The sequence below is a fragment of the Ambystoma mexicanum genome, chromosome 5p (assembly GCF_040938575.1).
Source record: "Ambystoma mexicanum isolate Mex_15411 chromosome 5p, UKY_AmexF1_1, whole genome shotgun sequence".
NCBI classification, from domain to species: domain Eukaryota; kingdom Metazoa; phylum Chordata; class Amphibia; order Caudata; family Ambystomatidae; genus Ambystoma; species Ambystoma mexicanum.
In genome coordinates this window covers 844092470-844113148 of record NC_090930.1, presented here as the reverse complement: position 1 = coordinate 844113148, position 20679 = coordinate 844092470, and the positions used below count along the sequence as shown (strand labels likewise).

General features: G+C 49.8%; 1 protein-coding gene across 1 annotated transcript in view; it reads right to left on the bottom strand.

Moving 5' to 3' along the window:
* NME8 (NME/NM23 family member 8) overlaps positions 1-20679 on the bottom strand; it is a 2398321-nt gene that overhangs the window by 2080951 nt on the left and 296691 nt on the right. The window contains exon 6 of the mRNA XM_069613833.1: positions 20348-20419. Within this exon, the coding sequence (XP_069469934.1) occupies positions 20348-20419 (72 nt within the window). The remainder of the gene's footprint in view (positions 1-20347; positions 20420-20679) is intronic.

The window sequence follows — 20679 nt, the reverse complement described above, 5'->3', positions numbered from 1 at the left end:
ATGCGCATGCCTGGAAGGATCAGGAGTCACGGTGCTAGCATATACAGTTCAAACTAGTGAGAGAGCAGCAAAATCATCAGCGAAAACAGTGCGCGCGCCCTTCACTGTCGCAGGCTTAACGCCGCAAGGGCGGGCCGCGTCAGCTGATATAGCAGTCCTTCCTGGAGTGAGTGGAGCCGAGTTGGGGGCTCGTTCCCTTAAAGTAGCAGGCAGTGCTACCCACAAAGGCGTTCAGGTGGCTTGTGCCGGGTTGGACGAAAGGGTAGCGCTGTTTGCAGGCACAGGCCTGGAAGGATCATGAGTCACGCTTCTTGCAGGTACAGTTCACACGAGTGAGAGAGCAGCAAAATCAGCAGCGAAAAACAGTGCGCGCTGTGGCGCTGCCCGATGACGGGCGCGCACGCGGCGGCGTGACGTTGCACGCCGTCGCGTGCAGTTTAAATAAACGGGGCGTTCTCGGCCGCATCAGAGCGACCAGGAAGCCCGAACCAAGACAGACGTGTCGGTCCATGTTCTTGGGGCCGGGGCTTGCGGCGAAGCGCGCGGGAGGCGCCAGTCACCCTCAACAGTGGCGACGAGTGGGGGTAACGATACCCGGGCCCGGCGGTGACATTGTGAACAATTTTTCTCACCGGAACGAGGTCGAAGGACAGACTTCGTTTCATGCCGCAGGTAGTGGTTTGCCCACGCGGCTGGCGGCCATTTTGTACAATGGCTGTGGGACTTCAAGGAGCTCCGGTTTGGGCCCTGAAACGACCCCAGGCCTAATTTCTGTACTCTTTAGTAGCTAACAGCTACATCTACATGGAGGTGTGCATGTTTGGTGCATTAACTTAATTTTGGGTTTACTACGTCGAGTGGAAGCTAGGAGAAGGCCTATCTTGACTGGGCCTGCTGCATCCAGTCACTATCCTGCTACTAATTTTTGGAAAACCGAAAGGCATCCTGCTTTTTCGTCCCCTTCATCATCATCCTGGTGAACCCGTCTGTCTTTATCCTCTTCATCATCGCAGAGGTGGCAGGACTCACTGCATCCTGGGGTGGTCCATGCTGAGAGTCACTGTGGGCTGAAGACTTGAGTTGCGGCCCCGATCAGCCTCATGGGGGTGCCTGTGCGCTCAAGCTCATGAGTGACACCGAAGACCAGGACGGAGCACACGGTGTGGCGGCGCAGTTTCATCCTCGTGCACCAGTGGCCCCACAGGGTTTTCTACCCCCGATGCAGCAACCAGTAGCTCCAGGAGACGGTCAGGCGGCGGTTCCCGCCCTTCAGCCCCCAGTTCAACCTGCTGTTGCTCCGGGTGCTCAACTGGCAGCGCCTGCCATGGCGCAGGTGCGTGCACATGCTGCCCTGCAGCCCATCCCCGAATTTGATGTGTCGGGCCCACCATCCAGCCTGGGGCCCCGATGGAGAAGGTGGGTGGACCGCCTGTACATGTATTTCAGGGCTGCGCAAGTAGTGGATGATGACACCAAGCTGGCCACGATGTTGTACTCGGCAGGGCCCTCTGTCCAGGAGATTTTTGAATCATTGCCACAAGGGAATGGAACCTATGATCATGCAAAGGCGTCCTCCAGGCATACTTTTTACCCCTGGCCAACGCGGACTATGAGCGATTCGTGATGCTCTCTGCCAAGCAAAAGGATGATGAAACTCTAGACACGTTCTACGGGCGCCTGAGGCGTCTGTCACTCGCCTGCGCCTGGGGCGATGCGGAGGACATGATCAGGACCATGCTCATCCAGGCGTTCTCATCAGGCAAGCTCTGGCGCCAAGTGCTGAGGGAGCCGGGAATAACGCTCCAGCGCATCCTTGAGCTGGGAAGGAGCCACGAGGTGTCAGAGGCGAGCGGCAAGAATGGAGGCCGGGTGACGCCCCATAAAGACTGAAGAGATCTGCGCGATGTGGCGAGGGGGAAGAGGTGCTAGGAGATATGGCAGTGGCACACGGGACAGAGCTGGGAGGGCAGGAGAGATTTGCCAAAAATGCGGATACGAACTGCCTCACCCAGCAGAGTGCCCTGCAGCTGGAAAGACATGTGGACGATGCGGCCTGCCAGACCACTTCTCAAGGGTGTGTAGGGCGGCTTTGCCGGTGCTGGTGCCAAGGGGTCAGGGCCGAGCAATCGCCACTCGCCAGGGTCGGCCATCCAATGTTGCCCAGGTAGACCAGGGCGAGGAAGCAGCTCAGGCGGAAGAAGTAGAGGAGGAAGATGAAGAGAACATTTTCTTCGTATCAAGTGTGGACCTCCTAAGAGGCAGACATCGACGACAACCCAGATGCGTGGTTGAGGTGAACCAGTCTCCGGTCCCTGTACTCGTGGACACAGGGGCATCGGTGAACGTCATGGCCCGAGAACATTACAACGCCATGGATCGGCCGCCCAGGCTGGTCACGCCAAAGGCCCGCATCTTTGCGTTTGGTGGCATGGAGCCCATCCCTCTGGACGGGGCCTTTGTGGCAAAAGTGGAACACGATGGCTCCCACATCACAGCCCGCTTCTACGTGACGCTAGTGGGTAAGAACACCTTGCTAAGTTGTGCAGCGGCGGAGGCTCTCGGCATCGTAAGCTTCGCGTACTCCGTCTACCTGAAGGACATTAATGACTTGCTAGAGAAGCATCAGGCCCTATTCAAGGGGATTGGACAGATGGTCGGAGAGCCGGTACGGCTGCACATAGACGAGTCGGTACAGCCGGTGGCCCTAAAACATCGGAGAGTACCTTTCCACCTCCGTGAGCAGGTAGATAAAGAACTGGACAGCCTCATCGATCTAGATATCATCGAGAAGGTGGAGGGACCAACTCCCTGGGTGTCCCCCATAGTGGTTGCAAGGAGTAGATAAAGAACTGGACAGCCTCATCGATCTAGATATCATCGAGAAGGTGGAGGGACCGACTCCCTGGGTGTCCCCCATAGTGGTTGCAAGTAAACTCAAACAACCGGGCGCAGTCAGAATCTGCGTAGACATGAGAATCCCCAACAGGGCCATCAGGAGAGAGAGGCACCTCACACCGACACTGGATGACATCATTGCGGAGGTGCAGGGTGCCAGATTCTTCTCGAAGCTAGACCTCAGGGCAGGATATCACCAGGTTGTCCTACACCCCGACTCAAGGTACATTACCACCTTCACCACGCACCGGGGACTGTATCGCTACAAGAGATTGAGTTTTGGGGTGTCCTCGGCCGCGGAAGCATTCCAGAATATCATTCGGGGTGCCCTGGCCGACCTGGAGGGCGTCATAAACATAAGCGACGACATTCTGGTCTTCGCGAGGACCGAGGTGGCCCACCTGAGGTGTCTGGCGAAAACCTTCGAGAGGCTGCCGTCGCTGGGACTCACACTACATAAGGAGAAGTGCGAATTTCTGCGCCCCTCCCTGGAGTTCTTCGGGTTTGTGTTCAAGGAAGGGGGGGTGTCGCCTGACCCCAGGAAGGTACTGGACATACAGAAGGCCCAACCACCGGAATCTGTGTCGGAGGTGCGAAGCTTTTTGGGCATGGTCACTTACTGTGGCCGGTTCATCAAGAACCTGGCGTCCAGATCTGAGCCCCTCCGAGCCCTGACAAGGAAGGACACTGTCTGGAATTGGAGTCCGCTGGAACAGGCGGCCTTCGATGACATTAGGGGCGCCCTCACGGCCGAGGACACTATGTCATTCTTCGATCCTGCCCTACCATCGGAAATCATCGTCAATGCCAGCCCATTCGGCCTGGGGGCAGTGCTGACTCAGATTGACCGTGATGGCGGCGTCCGGCCAGTCCCATATGCCAGCAAGGCGCTGTCAGACGCCGAACAACGCTACTCGCAGATTGAGCGCGAGGCTCTGGCTGTGCTATGGGGATGCCGCCATTTCCGGCTCTATGTACTTGGACGCCTGGTGACGGTGGTCACCGACCACAAACCGCTGCTGCCGATCCTAGCGGGGTTGTCATTCAAACCCCCGGCACGCATTGAGAGGTGGATGCTGGCTCTTCTAGAGTATGGGGTGAACCTGGTCTACCGGCCAGGGGTAAACAACGCGGCTGACTATCTGTCCAGACACCCCGGGCCGCCTGGAGAAGGAGTTTGTGACGTCTGTGAGCAGGAAGCAGAGGAGCATGTTCAGGTCGTGGTGGAAGCTGCCACGGCGAATGCCATGCCTCTCCAGAAGCTGGAGGCTGCGGCGGCACAGGATGAGTGCTTCAGAGCATTGAGGCAGTCCATGCAGCAGGGCTCCTGGAAGTCTGCGCTTGAGGCCCTGGCAGGACGCACTCAGGAGGCCCGGTCGGCTCTTGAACAACTGTGGAAGGTGCGTGAGGAACTGTTCTTCTCGACGTCGGGCCTGCTGCTTCGGGGCGACCGGATTGTAGTTCCCCAATCCAAGGTGGGTGAGGTGATCGTGCTGGCACACCGGGGCCACCAAGGGGCTGCCAAGACTAAGGCCCGCCTCCGGATGAAGGTGTGGTTCCCCGAGCTGGAACGCAAGGTGGACGAGTTCGTGGCGGCCTGTGTCTGGTGTCAAGCAGCGTCGCCCCTACAGCGGGAACCGGTCATCGAGGCAATGCCGAGAGGGACCCATCCGTGGGAGGTGGTTCATGCCGATTTTGGGTCCACCACCATGGGCACCCACTTCCTGGTCCTGGTGGACGAGTACTCTCGCTACCCGGAGGTGGAGTTCGTCGAGTCCGTGGCGTTTGAACACGTGGTGGTGGCGGTGGAGAAAGTGTTTGCAGCTCACGGATTCCCGCACACGCTGTGTTCGGACAATGGGGTGCCTTTTCAGGGTGAACGATTTGCTGAGCTGATGGTGAGCTGCGGGGTGGTGCACCGGAAGATCATGCCCCTGTGGCCTTGAGCGAATGGGGAGGCAGAACGCCTGATGAGAACCCTCAATAAGACGTTTAGAATTGCCCAAGGCCAGGGGCAGTCCCTACACAGGGCCCTGTACCAGTTCTTGAGAGTGTACCGCACCACGCCACATGCGTCCACGGGAGTGGCCCCGGCAGAAGCAATGTTCAGGAGATGCCCGCGAGGGCTATTGCCGGAGGTCGGAGAACGGGAACCTGCGGTCATTGACGATCAACGGGTCGAGATGGACCGGCAAGCAAGGACGGACCAGGAAAACGTGCGGAGGGGGCTTCGCCCCCAACAGCTGGAGCCGGCGATGAGGTACTCATTCGCAATCGGCACCCGCATGGGAAAACTCTCCTTGCCATATGAGCCTGAGCCGCTGGATGTCGTGGCCGTCCGGGGCTCAATGGTGACGGCGTCGGATGGACGGTCGGAAGTGACGAGGAACGTGAGTTTCTTTAAAAAGATCAGAGACCCCAGGACTGACCCACCTCCTGATCCTGACCTGGAAGGAGCCCTGGAGCCCGAGGGAGATCCACACTGCATGCTGGAGTCTCCGATGCGAAGTCCGCAGGCGGACCGATCACCCGTGCCGGAGGCGAGCAGGAGGTACCCCCAGAGGGCTGGGCGAGGGAAACCGGCTCGCCTCACCGATTATGTGCTGGGACAATTGGCTGGGGATCCAGAGGGTGAGAAAGCATAGTTAAGGGGACCCGGGTGGATGCTAATAAAGGGGTGCTCCTGGGACATAGTTTGTGTGAGTTGTTTGTGTTGTCCCGTTATGATCATGACTTGTTTCCGTTTCCAATGTTTTACAGTGTGCAGTGAAGAGTTAATGGGGATTGTTGGTTCTCCCCGAAAAAGGAGGAGTGTGGCGCTGCCCGATGACAGGCGCGCACGCGGCGGCGTGATGTTGCACGCCGTCGCGTGCAGTTTAAATAAACGGGGCGTTCCCGGCCGCATCAGAGCGACCGGGAAGCCCGAACCAAGACAGACGTGTCGGTCCATGTTCTTGGGGCCGGGGCTTGCGGCGAAGCGCGCGGGGGGCGCCAGTCACCCTAAACACGCGCGCCCTTCACTGTTGCAGGCTTAACGCCGCAAGGGCGGGCTGCGTCGGCTTATATAGCAGTCCTTCCTGGAGTGAGCGGAGCTGAGTTGGAGGCTCGTTCCCTTAAAGTAGCAGGCAGTGCTACCCACGAAGGCGTTCAGGTGGCTTGTGCCGGGTTGGATGAAAGGGTAGCGCTGGTTGTAGGAACAGGCCTGGAAGGATCAGGAGTCACGGTGCTAGCAGCTACAGTTCACACGAGTGAGAGAGCAGCAAAATCATCAGCGAAAACAGTGCGTGCCTACACTGTTGCGGGCTTGGAAACTGGAGAAAGCAAACCCATTGCTTGATTCTCTGTGGATGGCAATCAGGAAATTGGTAGAGAAAGTGTGGGTCTCCCCTCTTAAGGTTCAGTCATTCCCGGTGATTGATTCTTTGAGGGTTGGGCACATGTGTGCGATATAGCAGCTGGGCTGGAGAGTTATTTCTTTTGGGGCACCTTGGCTTGGGCTGTAATGTGTGGCGGGGTTTGAATTGAGGATTATTATTTTTTTTACTTTTATTTATAGGCAGAGGTTTACAGCACACACAGTCAAGTACAATTTACATTGTATAGTTACAGACATAATTCATATTTCCCAAAACCTAATGGTGCAGTGGGTAATAGGGGCCAGACACAGGCTTTCATTGTTCAACGCTTCCTGTGGTCTATAACTACATTTATATCCGATGTAGGAGACTCTGGGGGGCCTTCAGCTTGGTTGTTAAGGTAAGTACGAAAATCAGTCCATACCTTCTTTGGTCGAGTATGTGTAGGTAGAGAGTTTATGTATTCTTCTTCACAAGCTGAGTCCAGGTGAGTGCGCTTAGCCACATTGCAAATGTTGGAGGGGAAGAGCGTTTCCAGCAGTGAAGGATACATTTCTTTGCCACCATGCAGCTTATATTTTAAAAGGTAGACATTTTCACAACACTGGGGTTTTCCCATAAACCAAATAGCAAGCCGATCGGGTCTGGGGCTACTGTAGTGCCAACTATTTCAGAGAGTGCCCATAAGATCCCACCCCAGAAGTCGTGTAGTTTGCTACATACCCTTAACATGTGTGTTGTCCGCCGCCTCGGCATGGCACCTTGGACAGGTGAGTAGTGAAGTTCGATTGAATTTATTGAGTCTTGGGGAGTATAGTTTAATCTGTTCAGAAGTTTATATAGGAGACCTTGCGTGTGTGTGAGCACAGTTTTTTCCACATGTCGTCTGTAATTTCAAGATCTAGTTCATCCGCCCATCTGGCACACGCTTTAGATGGCTAGTCTGGTTTTATTTCTAGTAGGATCTTATATAATGACTAGACTACACCCTGTACCCGCTGGAGTTGATAATGTAGTGTAATTCCGGCGTGTCAGGGAGTTCGTCGGGGTAGTATGGCTAAATGGTGCAGACTGAGGCCCTGAGTCTATAATACTGTAGCATTTCCAATGCCAACCTCAAATGTCCGGCCCGCCACATTTGCAGAGTGATGAATTTCCCCTCTGGGAAGAGGTAATTAAATACTGAGTATCCTAATGTCCGCCAGTGTTGAGATAACGTACTATCATGTGTGGGTGCGAGCCCGGATTATCCCCAGATAGGAAGCCATTTGTGATAAGGGGGCGGGTCTAGCACTGGGGGTAGTAACCGATTCCAAGCAAGGAGCGTGGCCACAGTGGGGTCTAATGGCAAGTCGTCCTGGTATATACAATGTAGGATCAATGTTTTAAGATTAATTTTGCTCGCTGCCAGTCTTTCCAGTTTAACATGTGTGGGCTTGGCAGTGTCTGTATACCAGTATGTGGCATATTGAGCCTGTGCTGCTATCCAGTATAGTTTAAGGTTGGGAGCAGTGAAGCCCCCTCTATCATAGGGTAGGGTCATATGTTTTTTGCGAACCGCCCCAACATGCCACAGAAACTGTGCGCACATATTGTGTATTCTGTTAAAATATCGTTTCCCAGGTCAGACAGGGTTTTGAAAAAATGTACAAGAGCTTCGGGACCAGAATCATCTTCACCAGTGACAGTTTCCCAGCCAGCGTAAGCGGGAGGGAGCGCCACCTAACTATTTTGGTCTCGACATATCGTTCAGCTGTAGCATAGTTATCAGCCAGTAGTGTTGGTTTAGATCTAGATACCTGGACCCCTAGATATCGGATTCCCCCCGGTGACCATCGGAGGGGGCATTCGCATGTGGGTTGTTGGGTTGTCATGGTGAGCGGGAATATTTTACATTTACTGTAATTGATCGTAAATCCGGAGAAGGTGCCAATGCGGATTACGTCTCTTAGTATGGGATCCAAATTAGTGGACGGGTTTCTGACGTATAACAGAGCGTCATCCGCATAAAGCGAGATTATTTTGGGGTCATCTTTAAATCGTATTCCCCGTCGGGCGTGTTGTAATCCACCATGGTTTAGATGACCAGTGCAAAGAGGATGGGAGAGAACGAGCAGCCCTGCCTTGTGCCCCTACTTAGTGTGAAGGGTGCAGAGGTTTGTGAGTTGACCAATACTCTCACTGTGCTACATGTATATAGTAGTTTAATGTATTTAAGCATGTCTGCGCCCACAGCTATCTTTTACAGGAACTCCCACATGTATTGCCGTGATACCATATAGAAGGCCTTTTGAGCATCTAGTGTGACGGCCACGGCTTCTGCTTTTTGGTCAATTCGGGATAGTATGTTAAAGAGTCTTCTAATGTTAAGTGAAGCTGATCACTCAGGGACGAATCCTCCCTGATCGTCATTTATCAGATGGGGCATGAATCATAGGAATCTATTTGCTATCGTTTTGGCGTATATTTTAGTATCTATATTTATAAGTGATAGGAGCCTGTACGATCTGCATTCCGTCTCGGGTTTGCCTGGTTTCAATAGGACGGTTATGGTTGTTTCATGTAGGGAAAGTGGAAGAATGGCCTCGCGGAGCGATTCAGTCCAAACTTCCAGCAGTTGCGGTGCAAGAAGCGCTACGTGCTCTTGGTAAAATTCTGAGGTGAGGCCGTCTGGGCCAGGGGCCTTGCCCTTCGGGAGCTCGGTTATGGCCTTTACTATTTTGTCTAGTGTGATCGGACTATCAACGCAATCTCTTGTCGAGGGGCTTATGGAAGTCATGGGGATATGGTTGAGTAGTCGCGTACGTCCTGTATATTGTGTGGCTGGTCCGACGTGTACAAATCATTGTAAAACTTAGCAAAGACTTCAAGTATTTGGTGGTCTACCCATTGTAAGGTGCCCCGTTCATCAGTGATACACTCTATCCGGGACTGACCTCTCTCTGCCCTGATCAGCCGAGCCAATGTTCTACCAGGCCTTTCACCCTCCCCATATTTCCTTGCTGCTTGTGGGCGCAAGAAGTATCGGATTTCTCACAGGGCATGCGACTCGAAGATCTCCACTTCCACTCGTATCTGCGCTAACTGACCAGGTGTGGCTGCTGTAGCGCATTCCTGTTCGAGGTCCTTGAGTCTGGCTTCAGAACGGGAGAGATAATTTGGGATCACTTTTAGTATGCCCGCCTCCCTTGATATAGACATGCCTCTTATATACACCTTGAAGCCCTCCCACGTACCCCCGCTGTAATGTTGCGCCTCGTGTTGCATTTGAAGAATGTCTCGATATCAGATCTGATCTCAGCTTTGAATACTATGTCCATAAGGGCATCCGATTTGAAACGCCAAGCGGTGCGGGCTGGTGGAGCCGATGCCAGTGCCATGGATAACGTCACCGGGGTGTGCTCCGATAGTGTACGAGTGAGTATGTCAGCCGTCTCAACTTTACCTACCAGGTCGCCTGAGGTTAAGAACGGATCTATTCATGATGAGCTATTGTGTACTGATGAATACGTCACGTAAGCCTAGTGGTACCCTGTGTGCGTGTAGTCTCCGAGCTGCCCGCGACATGGCTCTTGGTGCAGATCCTGTTCTATCCAGGTCAGTATCTAGTATCAAATTCATATCCACCTACCCATATAATCTGTACCCCCACATAACCCATCAGGATGGAGACCACCTCGTCATAGAACTCTGGGGTGTCAACATTAGATCTGTATGTGTTCATGCAATGCAGTATGATAAATCTGCCTTCGGGGTCTACGTAACTCTTTTTCAGTGTGAATTTAATCAACTTGTGAATGAGTGTCAGTACCCCCCTTGCATGCGTCGAGATGGTAGTATAAAAGCGGTTCGGTCCCCAAGAAGGTGCCAGACCAGACGCTATGTGTTTAGAAGCATGAGTTTCCTGTAAAAAGAGTATTTTCACACCATGTCTTTGAGCGTACGCAATGATTCTGCGCGCTTTTGTAAAATTACCAACCCCCCGGACATTCCAAGACATTATTTTGGTTGCCATTTCAATCATTTAGGGTTGGTTCCAGGTCCTGTACCCCTCTCCACAGGATTTTGTCTGTTATATACTCATGATGCTCACCCGATATGTGTAGCACTGTGTACCACCTGCCAGTTTTAACATTACTTTCCCCAACCGGAGAATCCCCTACCCTCACTGCCCCTCCCTAACAGGCAGTGTAGATCCCTCCCCCCTCGGTGCTGTTACTGGTAGGCCTACCCCCACTTGGCCCACTCACACACTTGGCCCAACAGGAACCCATTGATGTCAGAACCTTCATAGCAACCATTGCAGTTGCAGCGGCGTGCGCCACTGCCACAATTTTGGATTTGCAATGCAACATCACGCAACATAACATATGTTGGGCGGTTGACTTAAACTCGTGCCGCTATCATCTCATGCACAGTAGCATTACAGGATCCCCTAACTAAACATTGGGCCTCATTATAAGTATGGCGGTAAGGTAACAACGGTGCCGGTAGCGCTACAGGCACCGTTGCTACCGTACCGCCATACTACGAGCTGTGCTCGTGGGTGCCTGTCAGCACGCCAGGTCTGACGTGGCGGGCAGAGCGGCACCCGCGAGCACAGCATGTCAGATGCACCGGCACCATTGTAAACGGTGCCAGCGCATCCGACGTCCCCATTCCCATTGAGCCTTGCCGGACTCAAATGGGAATGGGGATGTACCAGTTCCGGCACCCACGAAAGGGCAATTACTGGGTCCAGCGGGGCCAGAATACCCCGGATTGGCCATTCGCGGGTTGCGAGTTTGGTGGTAGCCATTACGGTTTTACCAGCAAGGCTACCTCTAACCTAGTAATGAGGCCCATTGTGTATTTGGTGGTTTGTTCCACTCAGTCGCTCTCCCTAATATCATTGGCGGGGTCGTTCAGGAATGTGGGCCTTAATAAACTTTACGCCCTCGTCCGGGACTGTAAAGAAGTAAAGTTTGCCTCTGAAAATAAATTTGAGCCGTGCAGGGAATAATATGGCATACTGAATGTTTTGTTCCCTTAGCATTTTCTTTACTCCAAGCAATTGACGTCTCTCTTGTTGTACAACAGTGGAGAAATCGGGAAAGATTCTAATGGTCTGGGAGCCCAGTCTTAATTCCTTCTTTTCCCGTACATGACCTCTGTCGCGGGGTCTTAGTATTTTTGCAATTATGGGCCTGAGGTAGACGCCAGGTTTGGGGTGCGGGGCCAGCGCACGATGAGCCCGCTCCACCGCGAAGAAGGGGGACAGGCCGGGGTTGTCCAGTAAGTCCATAAGCAAGTTTTCAGTGGCTACCTCCATCTTTTCGGTAAGTGCATCCTCAGGTACTCCGACTATTGAAATATTATTTCTGCGTGATCAGGATTCAAAATCATCACATTTAGCTTTGACAAACTTCATATTGCAGGCGAGGGAGGCCACCTCGCCCTGAAGTGCATGAAGACCATCTTCATTGATACCGATCCTGGTTTCAGCCTCAGTGATTCTGGTGCCTGCATGAGCCAATTGCGTCTTGAGTGATGCCACGTTTGCATTGATGTCATCCAGCTTTTGATGGAAGGATGCAAAGTTTTTGGCCAGGGACTCCATCATATTGGTTAGGTCCGGGATAGGTGCAGATCTGGGCATTGTGGTGTCATCTTGGGTTGGCACAGATTGCCCCTGTTCAAGCCTGGGCGCTGTCGTAGTGAATTTATCCATGGTGCCGGATTGTTTGGCCCTGCGGGCCCCTATAGGCATTTTATGCCGGCAATAGTCTCCTCTGCCCCACAGTTTTGGTCTCAGGCACCAATTCCTCCAACAAGCTGGTAGATAGTGTTGCTGGGAGGGCCTGGGCGGTGTTCCAAGTGTGGCCGTATGAGGGCTAACGGGCAGGTGGGTGGGACGGTTCCCAGCGCGTCCCTGGTACTCTTAGAGTATGTTTATGGCCCCCATAGTATGTCACCGGCAGGGGTAGGTTCACAGAGCGGGGTGCGTTCCAAGAGCAGGCGATGAGAATGGTGGAAAGCACCGGGCCAGTGATGCGTCATATGCCATTCCTGCAGTTAGGGTGTGCCCTTCATATGGAGCAGTAGCAGCCGTCTCTTTGGAGACAGTCTGCGCTGTAGATTTACCCACCTAGTCCCTTGACCCCTCTGAAGTTGTCTGGATGGTGCAGATACAAGCGTTGCGCCCACTGTGGTGTCCAGTGGTCCCCCCCTATGTGCTCAGAGGTGAATATGGTCCCAGTGGCCACCTGGGGGAGAATAGCTGGGGGCCCGGCAGGGGCCCGTGGTATAATGCAGGGTTATGCACCCAATTAGCACATACTGTGCCCAGGGGTGCTTCAACCAATGTCTCACGCATGTTGCACTTACTTGGTATGGTCAGCTCTTTCTGATGGTGCACAACCAGCAGTGCGATCTGGTCGTTGATATGGACCACAGCTAGAGGGAGCAACGGCGTCTCCCGAACCCCGGTGCGCAGCAGGTGAGTGAGGCCAGCCACGAGCACAGGCCACGCCGCCTGCGGCGAACAGCATTCCACAAGGGATGGAGCGGGTGTGCCACTGCCAGTTTTGGGGATCTAGGCTGTATTCGGTGCTGGGCAGCCGGCTCACAGTGTCAGTCTTCTGCTTTTCGGTGCTACAAGCACCTCCGGCCGCAATGATGTCTCTCCTCACGTGTAATTGGGCTGGGGGCCGCACCTCCCCACCCAGCCGGGGACGGGGGTGGGGGCACAGTGTCGTCGTTGGGTGCTCCAATCACGGGCAGTCCGTGCAGCCGGGGCAGAGTATCTGCTGCAGTCTGGACTCCCACGCCGCCCCAAGCGGATGTTGGCCATCAGTTGTCAGGTCCTCAGGTGGCTGCTGAACCCCTCCACCGCACTTCCCACCGGGCGGCAGAGCGTGGGTCAGGGCCACACCAGCTAATGGTGTGGGTAGGGTCAGCAGCGGGGTAGGCATGCAACTCGCCGGTGCCAGTCCCGCAGAGCAGCCAGCTCCAGCCCGCCGCAGAGGCACGCCAAACCCTGCGCCGCTCACAGCCGTCCACAAGCCAGCCCGGACCGGGAGGCGGGGAGGCCTGAAGGCCAAATTGGAGTTGTTGGTCCGGACTTTGCAGGAGAGGGGGATGGTCACCCACTGAAGCCCCGGCTCTAGAAGTCGTGGAGATTACAGGTCTCGGCGAGTGTCAACGCCAGAGGCTCGCATGGCCTGTGAGGTACACGTAGCCGGATGAAAACGTGTTCTGCCTCCAGGTGCGTAGGTGGCTCGTTCTCAGCTCTGGGGTGCTCAATCCCCCTGGGATGAGGGCTGATGGCAGACACCACCTCCAGTTTTGAGCAGATGAAGTTATAGCATCAGGGGATCAGTGAAACTGTCACCATTACCAAATCTTTGTCGGCTTTGTGGAGAGCTATACAGCTAGGCAGCCATTCCTTAGGATGCTCAACAGCGCCCCTGATTTGAGGATTTTTAAGTACCTTCTGGGAGGTTATATTTTTTGGTGTGGACTTGCATGATTAAACTTTGGGTTTTCTGTTCAGGGTAGTGTAATGGACTCTCTCGTACTCTAAAAGACACTGAGCCAGAGAGTAGTTTTTGGGTATTTGTTTGTTACCCAACACTTTTATTAACAGGAATGTTTCTTTCTCTTTTAGAAAAAAGGATATGTCTTTGTTTCAGTTCAGATCCTTCAAAACGTTTCTACTAAAGTCTTCTTTTCACAGAGAAGATGCATAGGTAAGTGTCTTTGAACCTTCTCATTGTCCATCTCCTCGGTCTCTTTTAATTTTCTGTCTCTGACTCTCTGCAGTTTTTATTTATTTACTCACTTTCCTTTCTTTCCTTCTCAACACTGGGCATTTACCTTTTGCTCCACTCTTTAATCTTTTTGTTGTCTGCTGCATCGGCGCTCGTATTCCTCCAACACTGGATTTCTTTTAACATAACATCACACAGCAACGAACGGTTGCCTTACCAACGTGAACAAAGGCTTCTCATAGCGCAACGGCGCAAATGGTTCAGCAACAAGATTATCAAACTTTTCAGCTCGAATATTTCAATACGCCCAGATGTAACCGTCACTCTCCCTTTCTTCTTGTTCCTCGGTGGTAACTTAGCAACCAACATCAAGCGGGCCATATTAGAAAAAAGTACCTCATGAGCTCGTTCTCGTTTTGTAAACATAAACATGTCATGTTACTTAGGTATTCATTTCCAGATTTATAAGTATTTTAAGACCTAGAGAGTAAGACTTAATCACATACCCCCTCTACTGGGCCCTTATGCTCGGGAAGGGTTTCAGCCCTGGACAAATAATCAGCCTGAGCTAGTAAACGGCCTGGTTGATGGATGGTTTTGAAAGAGAAGGGCTGGAGAGAAAGAAACCACCTTAGGACCCTTTGATTCGTCTCTTTGTTTCGGGCGAGCCATACAAGGGGAGCATGATCTGTTATTAAAGTGGACTTCCTCCCAAGTAGATAATATCTTAAAGCTTCAATTGCCCATTTGACCGCCAAACATTCTTTTTCTATAGTGGGATATTGCAATTCGTGAGGAAGTAGTTTTCTGCTGATAAACAGGATCTGTCTTTCCTTCTCTCCCTGGTTTTGGAACAAGAGGGCCCCAAGGCCTGTGCCAGAAGCATCGATATGAAGGAAAAATTGAGTCTTATAATCTGGACAATGTAAAATGGCTTTATCTGTTAGAGCTTCTTTTAAAGTGGTGAACGTCTTTTTCTGTCTCCTCTGATTTCCAATTTCTTTTAGAAAGAGAAGTCTTCTTCAACAAATCTGTTAATGGTGTAGCAAACTTAGAGAAATTAGGGATAAACCTTTGGTAGTAGCCTACAAACCCCAAAAATGCTCGTACTTGCCTGGCATTTTCTGGGAACTTTAATTGATTAATCGCTTTTAATTTCTCCTCTTGCCGTTTGATAATTCCTTGTCCCACATAATATCCCAAATATTTGGTATGAAAGTTTGCAATATGCGTTTTTTTGGGATTCACATGTAAGCCTGCTTGTTTTAGGGTTTTAAGTATAGCCTCCAAGTGAGACAGGTGTTCGGGCCACGATTGACTGAAAAGTATGATGTCGTCCAAGTATGCCCCAACATATTGTTTGTGGCCTTGAATAATATAGTTCATCAACCTTTAGAAGGTAGCTGGGGCTCCATGCAGTTCGAATGGCAATACTGTAAATTGATATAGTCCTGTCGGCGTGGCAAATGCAGTTTTTTCCTTATCAGGAGGGTATAAGGGTATTTGCCAGTATCCTTTTGTAAGGTCTAATGTCGTCAGAAATCTTGCCTTCCCTAGATTATTTAGAAGGTCTTCAATTCTCGACATTGGATAAGCATCAAACTTCAAAATGTCGTTTAACTTCCGGAAATCCATACATAACCTGACAGAATCATCTGATTTTGGTACCAATACCACTGGCGAACACCAATCACTATGTGACGGATCAATTACTACTAACTCTAACATTTCCTGAACCTCTTGATTAATTGCTTTGATCTTCGCCTCTGGGATTCTGTATGGTCTTAGTCTTACGGTGGCCCCGGGTTTTGTGGTAATATGGTGATAAGTCAGGTTAGTTTTCCCGGGTAAGGATGAGAAAACCTCAGCGAAAGTATCCAACAGCAATGATAAATCTGTTTTCTGTACTGATGAAAGATCCTGATTAATGTTCAGACTTTCCACACCCAATTTCTTTTCTGTTTGGGGAAAATGTTCCTCCTGGACCTCACTATGACTTATCATTGCCACTGTCTGAATCAGAGGTACCCATTTCTTAAAGAGATTGACATGGTATGTCTGAAGTGGAACTCTGCTTTCTGGCTGTCGTACTTTATAAGTCAGAGGACCCAGTACCTCTTCGATTTTGTATGGTCCTCTTCAGGCTGCCAACATTTTGTTTTCAGAAGTAGGTAACAACACCAAGACTTGTTTGCCTACTTTAAAACTTCTGAGATGAGTGTACTTCTCTTGTTTCTCTTTGACTTGAAGCAGGTTATCACTGGCTATGGCCTGCTGCTTCTCTACCCTCTCTGGTAGTTGGGAGGCATATTCTGTAAGTGATAACTCTTGTGATGGTTGTTCCTCCCAATTTTCCTTTAAAATATCTAACAAAGAGCGTACCGGCCTTCCAAAAAGAAGCTCAAAAGGTGAAAAGCCGGTCGATGATTGCGGTGTGTTCCGTAAAGTCAAAAGTATCCAAGGGAGTACTCTATCCCAGTCCCGATTTTTGGGTGTAGTAGTTTTCCTCAGCATTTGTTTAATGGTCTGGTTATACCTTTCTGCTAGACCATCTGTTTCAGGATGGTAAACAGCCTTTTTAAGATGATCACTTTTTAGAGTCTCACATACTTGCTTAAGGACATTGGATAGGAAGGCTGACCCACGGTCTGTTATGATCTCCTTAGGTATCCCGACTCGACCTATGAAAGGGATCAGGGCATCACAAATCTGGTGTGTGTTGGTTGCCTTCAAAGGAACAGCTTCAGGATATCGTGTTCCATAATCCACTACCAAAATATATTTGTGTCCTCCTCTGGATGGTTCTAAAGGTCCTACAATATCCATGCCTATCCTACTAAAAGGAACTAAAACCAAGGGTATTGACTGTAAGGGAGCTTTTTTTTACATTTGCTCTGTTCTTTTTTTGGCATTCTTCACATGATTGACAAAACTTCACTTCCTGACTATATACTCCAGGCCAGTAGAAACTTGATAAAACCTTCTGTGAAGTTTTTTCGGTTCCCAAATGTCCTTCCCCAACCTGCAGATGAGCGACTTCCAACACTGTTTTGCAATATTTAGTAGAATCCAACAACTGTTTCAGTTCCTCATTATCTCGAGTCTTGCTTAGCCTATAATAGAGTCCATTCTGTTTAATGAAACGAGGGCTTTGACCTGTTGGGGTTTCTAAGGCATGTTCCCCAGCATACTGTAAAATAGGATCTAATTCCTGTGCTGTACGAAAAATGTCTCCTTCCTCATCCAGCCTCCAATCCACAGCTACAGGGAGGATATTCTTCACTTTCCACTCTCTTTTAAGGAATCTCCTAAGTTTTTTACTCTTTGGTGTTTTCAGAGGAGAACTGATGATTTCTTGGTCGTGAAATAGGGCTGTTTCTAACCAGCTCTTCTCTAGCTCGTTGACCAATTTTGAAAAATGAGGTATGTCTGATCCAACCAGTAGCGGTTTAGGTAACTTGGGTAATACAGCTGCTCTTATCCCTATTGTCTTCCCTGCCAACTTTATCTGTATTTCTTTCGAAGGGTAGGACCTTACATCCCCATGTACACATCTAATTGGTATTTCCCAGGTAGAATTATAAACTTCACCTACCAGGTCTGAGGTTACCGCTGTTTGTAGACTCCCTGAATTGATCAAGGCTCTGGTTGGTTTCCCATCTACTTCCGCATCACAGGTATATATATATACTGTGATTTATTCACAACTGGTTGTTCTTGGTGTTCGCTGTCCTTCAGGGATTCAAAGACTCCAACATCCATCGGTTCAGTCTTCACTTTCTTTGGACAGAACCTGGCTAGGTATCCCCAGTCTCCGCAGTCGAAACACTGAGGACCTCTTGTTGCGGCTGGTGTTTGTCTGTAGTTATCAGGGCCTTCACTACTAGGTCGGGAGCGAATATTTTCAGTTTCTGATTTCCTTAACATGGATTTTGGCCACCTCGTCCGACTCAAAGGTTTGCACAAGCTGACATTGGTTCTGTGGTGATTCACATAAGTTAGCATCCTCCCTTGTCCGGCTTTCTGATAGGCTGAGGCAATGTCGACAGCCTCTGCTAACGAGGGTCGTGATGTTGTTTGACCCATCATTGCACAGGTCCGGGAAGTGCTTCAACAAATTGTTCCAACACTATTTTCTCTGTTATTTCTTGTGGAGAGGACGTTGCAGATTGTAGCCACTTTTCAGCAAGCTCTTTCACCCTATATAAGAGTTGGCTAGGAGTTTCTTCGCCAGTCAACTTAACCTCTCGGAACTTGATTCTATAAGTCTCTTCATCATTCCCCAATCTTTCTAAAACAACCCTCTTCATATCACCACAATTTGTGTCACCGGTCGGGTTTGCAGCTTGATAGGCGCACTGCATTTCGCCGGTCATTACGGGGGCGATATAGTGGCATAAACTTTCTGATGGCCACTGGGCATTCCTGGCCACTCGCTCAAAATTCACGAAGAAATGTGCAGGATCCTCCCCTGCTGTATATTTCTGTAATATGGAGGTTGGTACTTGGGGAATACTTCTTAGATTCATGACTTCTAGCAGTTGAGCATGTTGTACCTGTAGGGCTTGTTGGAAAGCCAGCATATCTGCTTGAGCCTGTTGTTTCTGGAGTTGCAGAGCTTGTTGCAGGAGTTGTTGTCCCTCACTTAAAGTTTTGATAAGTTCTTCCATGGCGTACTCACTATATCCCACTTCTAACACCAAATATAATGGACTCTCTCATACTGTAGAGAAAAGACACTGAGCCAGAGAGTAGTTTTTGGGTTATTTGTTTGTTACCCAACACTTTTATTAACAGGAATTTTTCTCTTTCTCTTTTAGAAAAAAGGATACGTCTTTGTTTCAGTTCGGATCCTTCGAACCTTTTCTACTAAGGTCTTCCTTTGACAGAGAAGATGCATAGGTAAGTGTCCTTGAACCTTCTCATTGTCCATCTCCTCTGTCTCTTTTACTTTTCTGTCTCTGACTTCTGCAGTTTTTTTTTATTTACTCACTTTCCTTTCTTTCCTTCTCAACACTGGGCATTTATCTCTTGCTCCACTCTTTAATCTTTTTGTGGTCTGCTTTAAAGACGGTCTTCTAAAAATAACCTTTCCTCTTTTAATTGTATATGAATAGTTGGTCGTTGTACCAATATTGGTTATATGTGACTGTTCAGGGACACTCTGCATTCATAATGTGGCCTCCTTTCATGGGTATACCTTCCAGCTTCACTTCACCCACAATACAGCCTTCTACGTGCTTCTTGCGATAGTTTACAGTCTTTCAATACAGCCTTCTAGGTGCTCCTTGCGATCATTTACAGTCTTTCAATACAGCCTTCTACGTGCTTCTTGCGATCGTTTATAGTCTTTGATTTGTTTCCTTTTATTCCCCCTGGGACATGTACCTTCGTAGCAACGCCCGTTACTACTGTAATCACTCAGGACTTATGAGACTTCTGGTCTCTTCTTTCCGGTCTTCCGATCAGCTGTTTAGCTTTGGTTTTCAGCGTGCCGCTGACTCTGCCTCCCTGGTCTCCTCCTCCTAGACTCATAGGACAGAACGCCGCGGCAGGCAGGGTACCAGCTGTTTAGGAACGTAGTCTCCTCCCTGAGCCGGAGGAAGGAAGACATGCCCCTATGCCTGCAACGGCTCTGGCATTGGCGCTCGTATTCCTCCAACACTGGATTTCTTTTAACATAACATCACACGGCGACGAACGGTCGCCTTACCAACGTGAACAAAGGCTTCTCATAGCGCAACGGCCCAAATGGTTCAGCAACAAGATTATTAAACTTCTCAGCTCGAATATTTCAATACGCCCAGACATAACCGTCACTCTCCGTTTCCTCTTGTTCCTCGGGGGTAACTTAGCAACCAACATCAAGTGGGTGATATTAGAAATAAGTACCTCATGAGCTCGTTCTGGTTTTGTAAACATAAACATGCCATGTTACTTAGGTATTCATTTCCAGATTTATAATTATTTTAAGACCTAGAGAGTAAGACTTCATCACAGGTAGTAGTCTTAAAGACAGTTGAACTTGGGTAGGCATCATATTCTGGCCGATGCAATACTTTGGGGTTGCTCTTTACTGTCAGGTTTTCCTGAAGTGTTTTGTATCTGCTGTGAAAAATGCACACAAAGATATATTCTCAAAAGTGTTTATAAGTGTTATAATATCCTCACAGTCTATGTTGTAAATTCCCAAATTTTGGGCATTCAGCTGATGCCATTCACAAGTTAGGTAGCAGGAACATTGATTAAAATGAGTTTTTGCATTTCATATTGCTACAGTCATTACATAACACCAGCAAGATGGAATTACATAGCATAAAATAAAATAATGTTTTCTGTACTTACAGTGACGATGAGAAATAAGGGTTCACAATTACCTCTGAACCTTTTTAGTGACTCAATATTGTCAGCGGGTGCCTATTGAAAACAAATGTTAAATGTATGCCTTTATTTTTTTTAAATTCTATTATTTTAATGTTTATGTAACATATTAAACAAAGAACAATTCACTTACCTTAGTGACTCTTACTTCTAACCCCTTTCCTTAATACTATTTGAATGTTGACTATGAAAAGATGATGGGACGACATTGCTTACATAAGTAATAACCCTCAATTACTGGTTGGGTAATGGCCTGGGTTTAGTGGCGTCGCTAAGGGAGGCTTTAGGGGTTATAG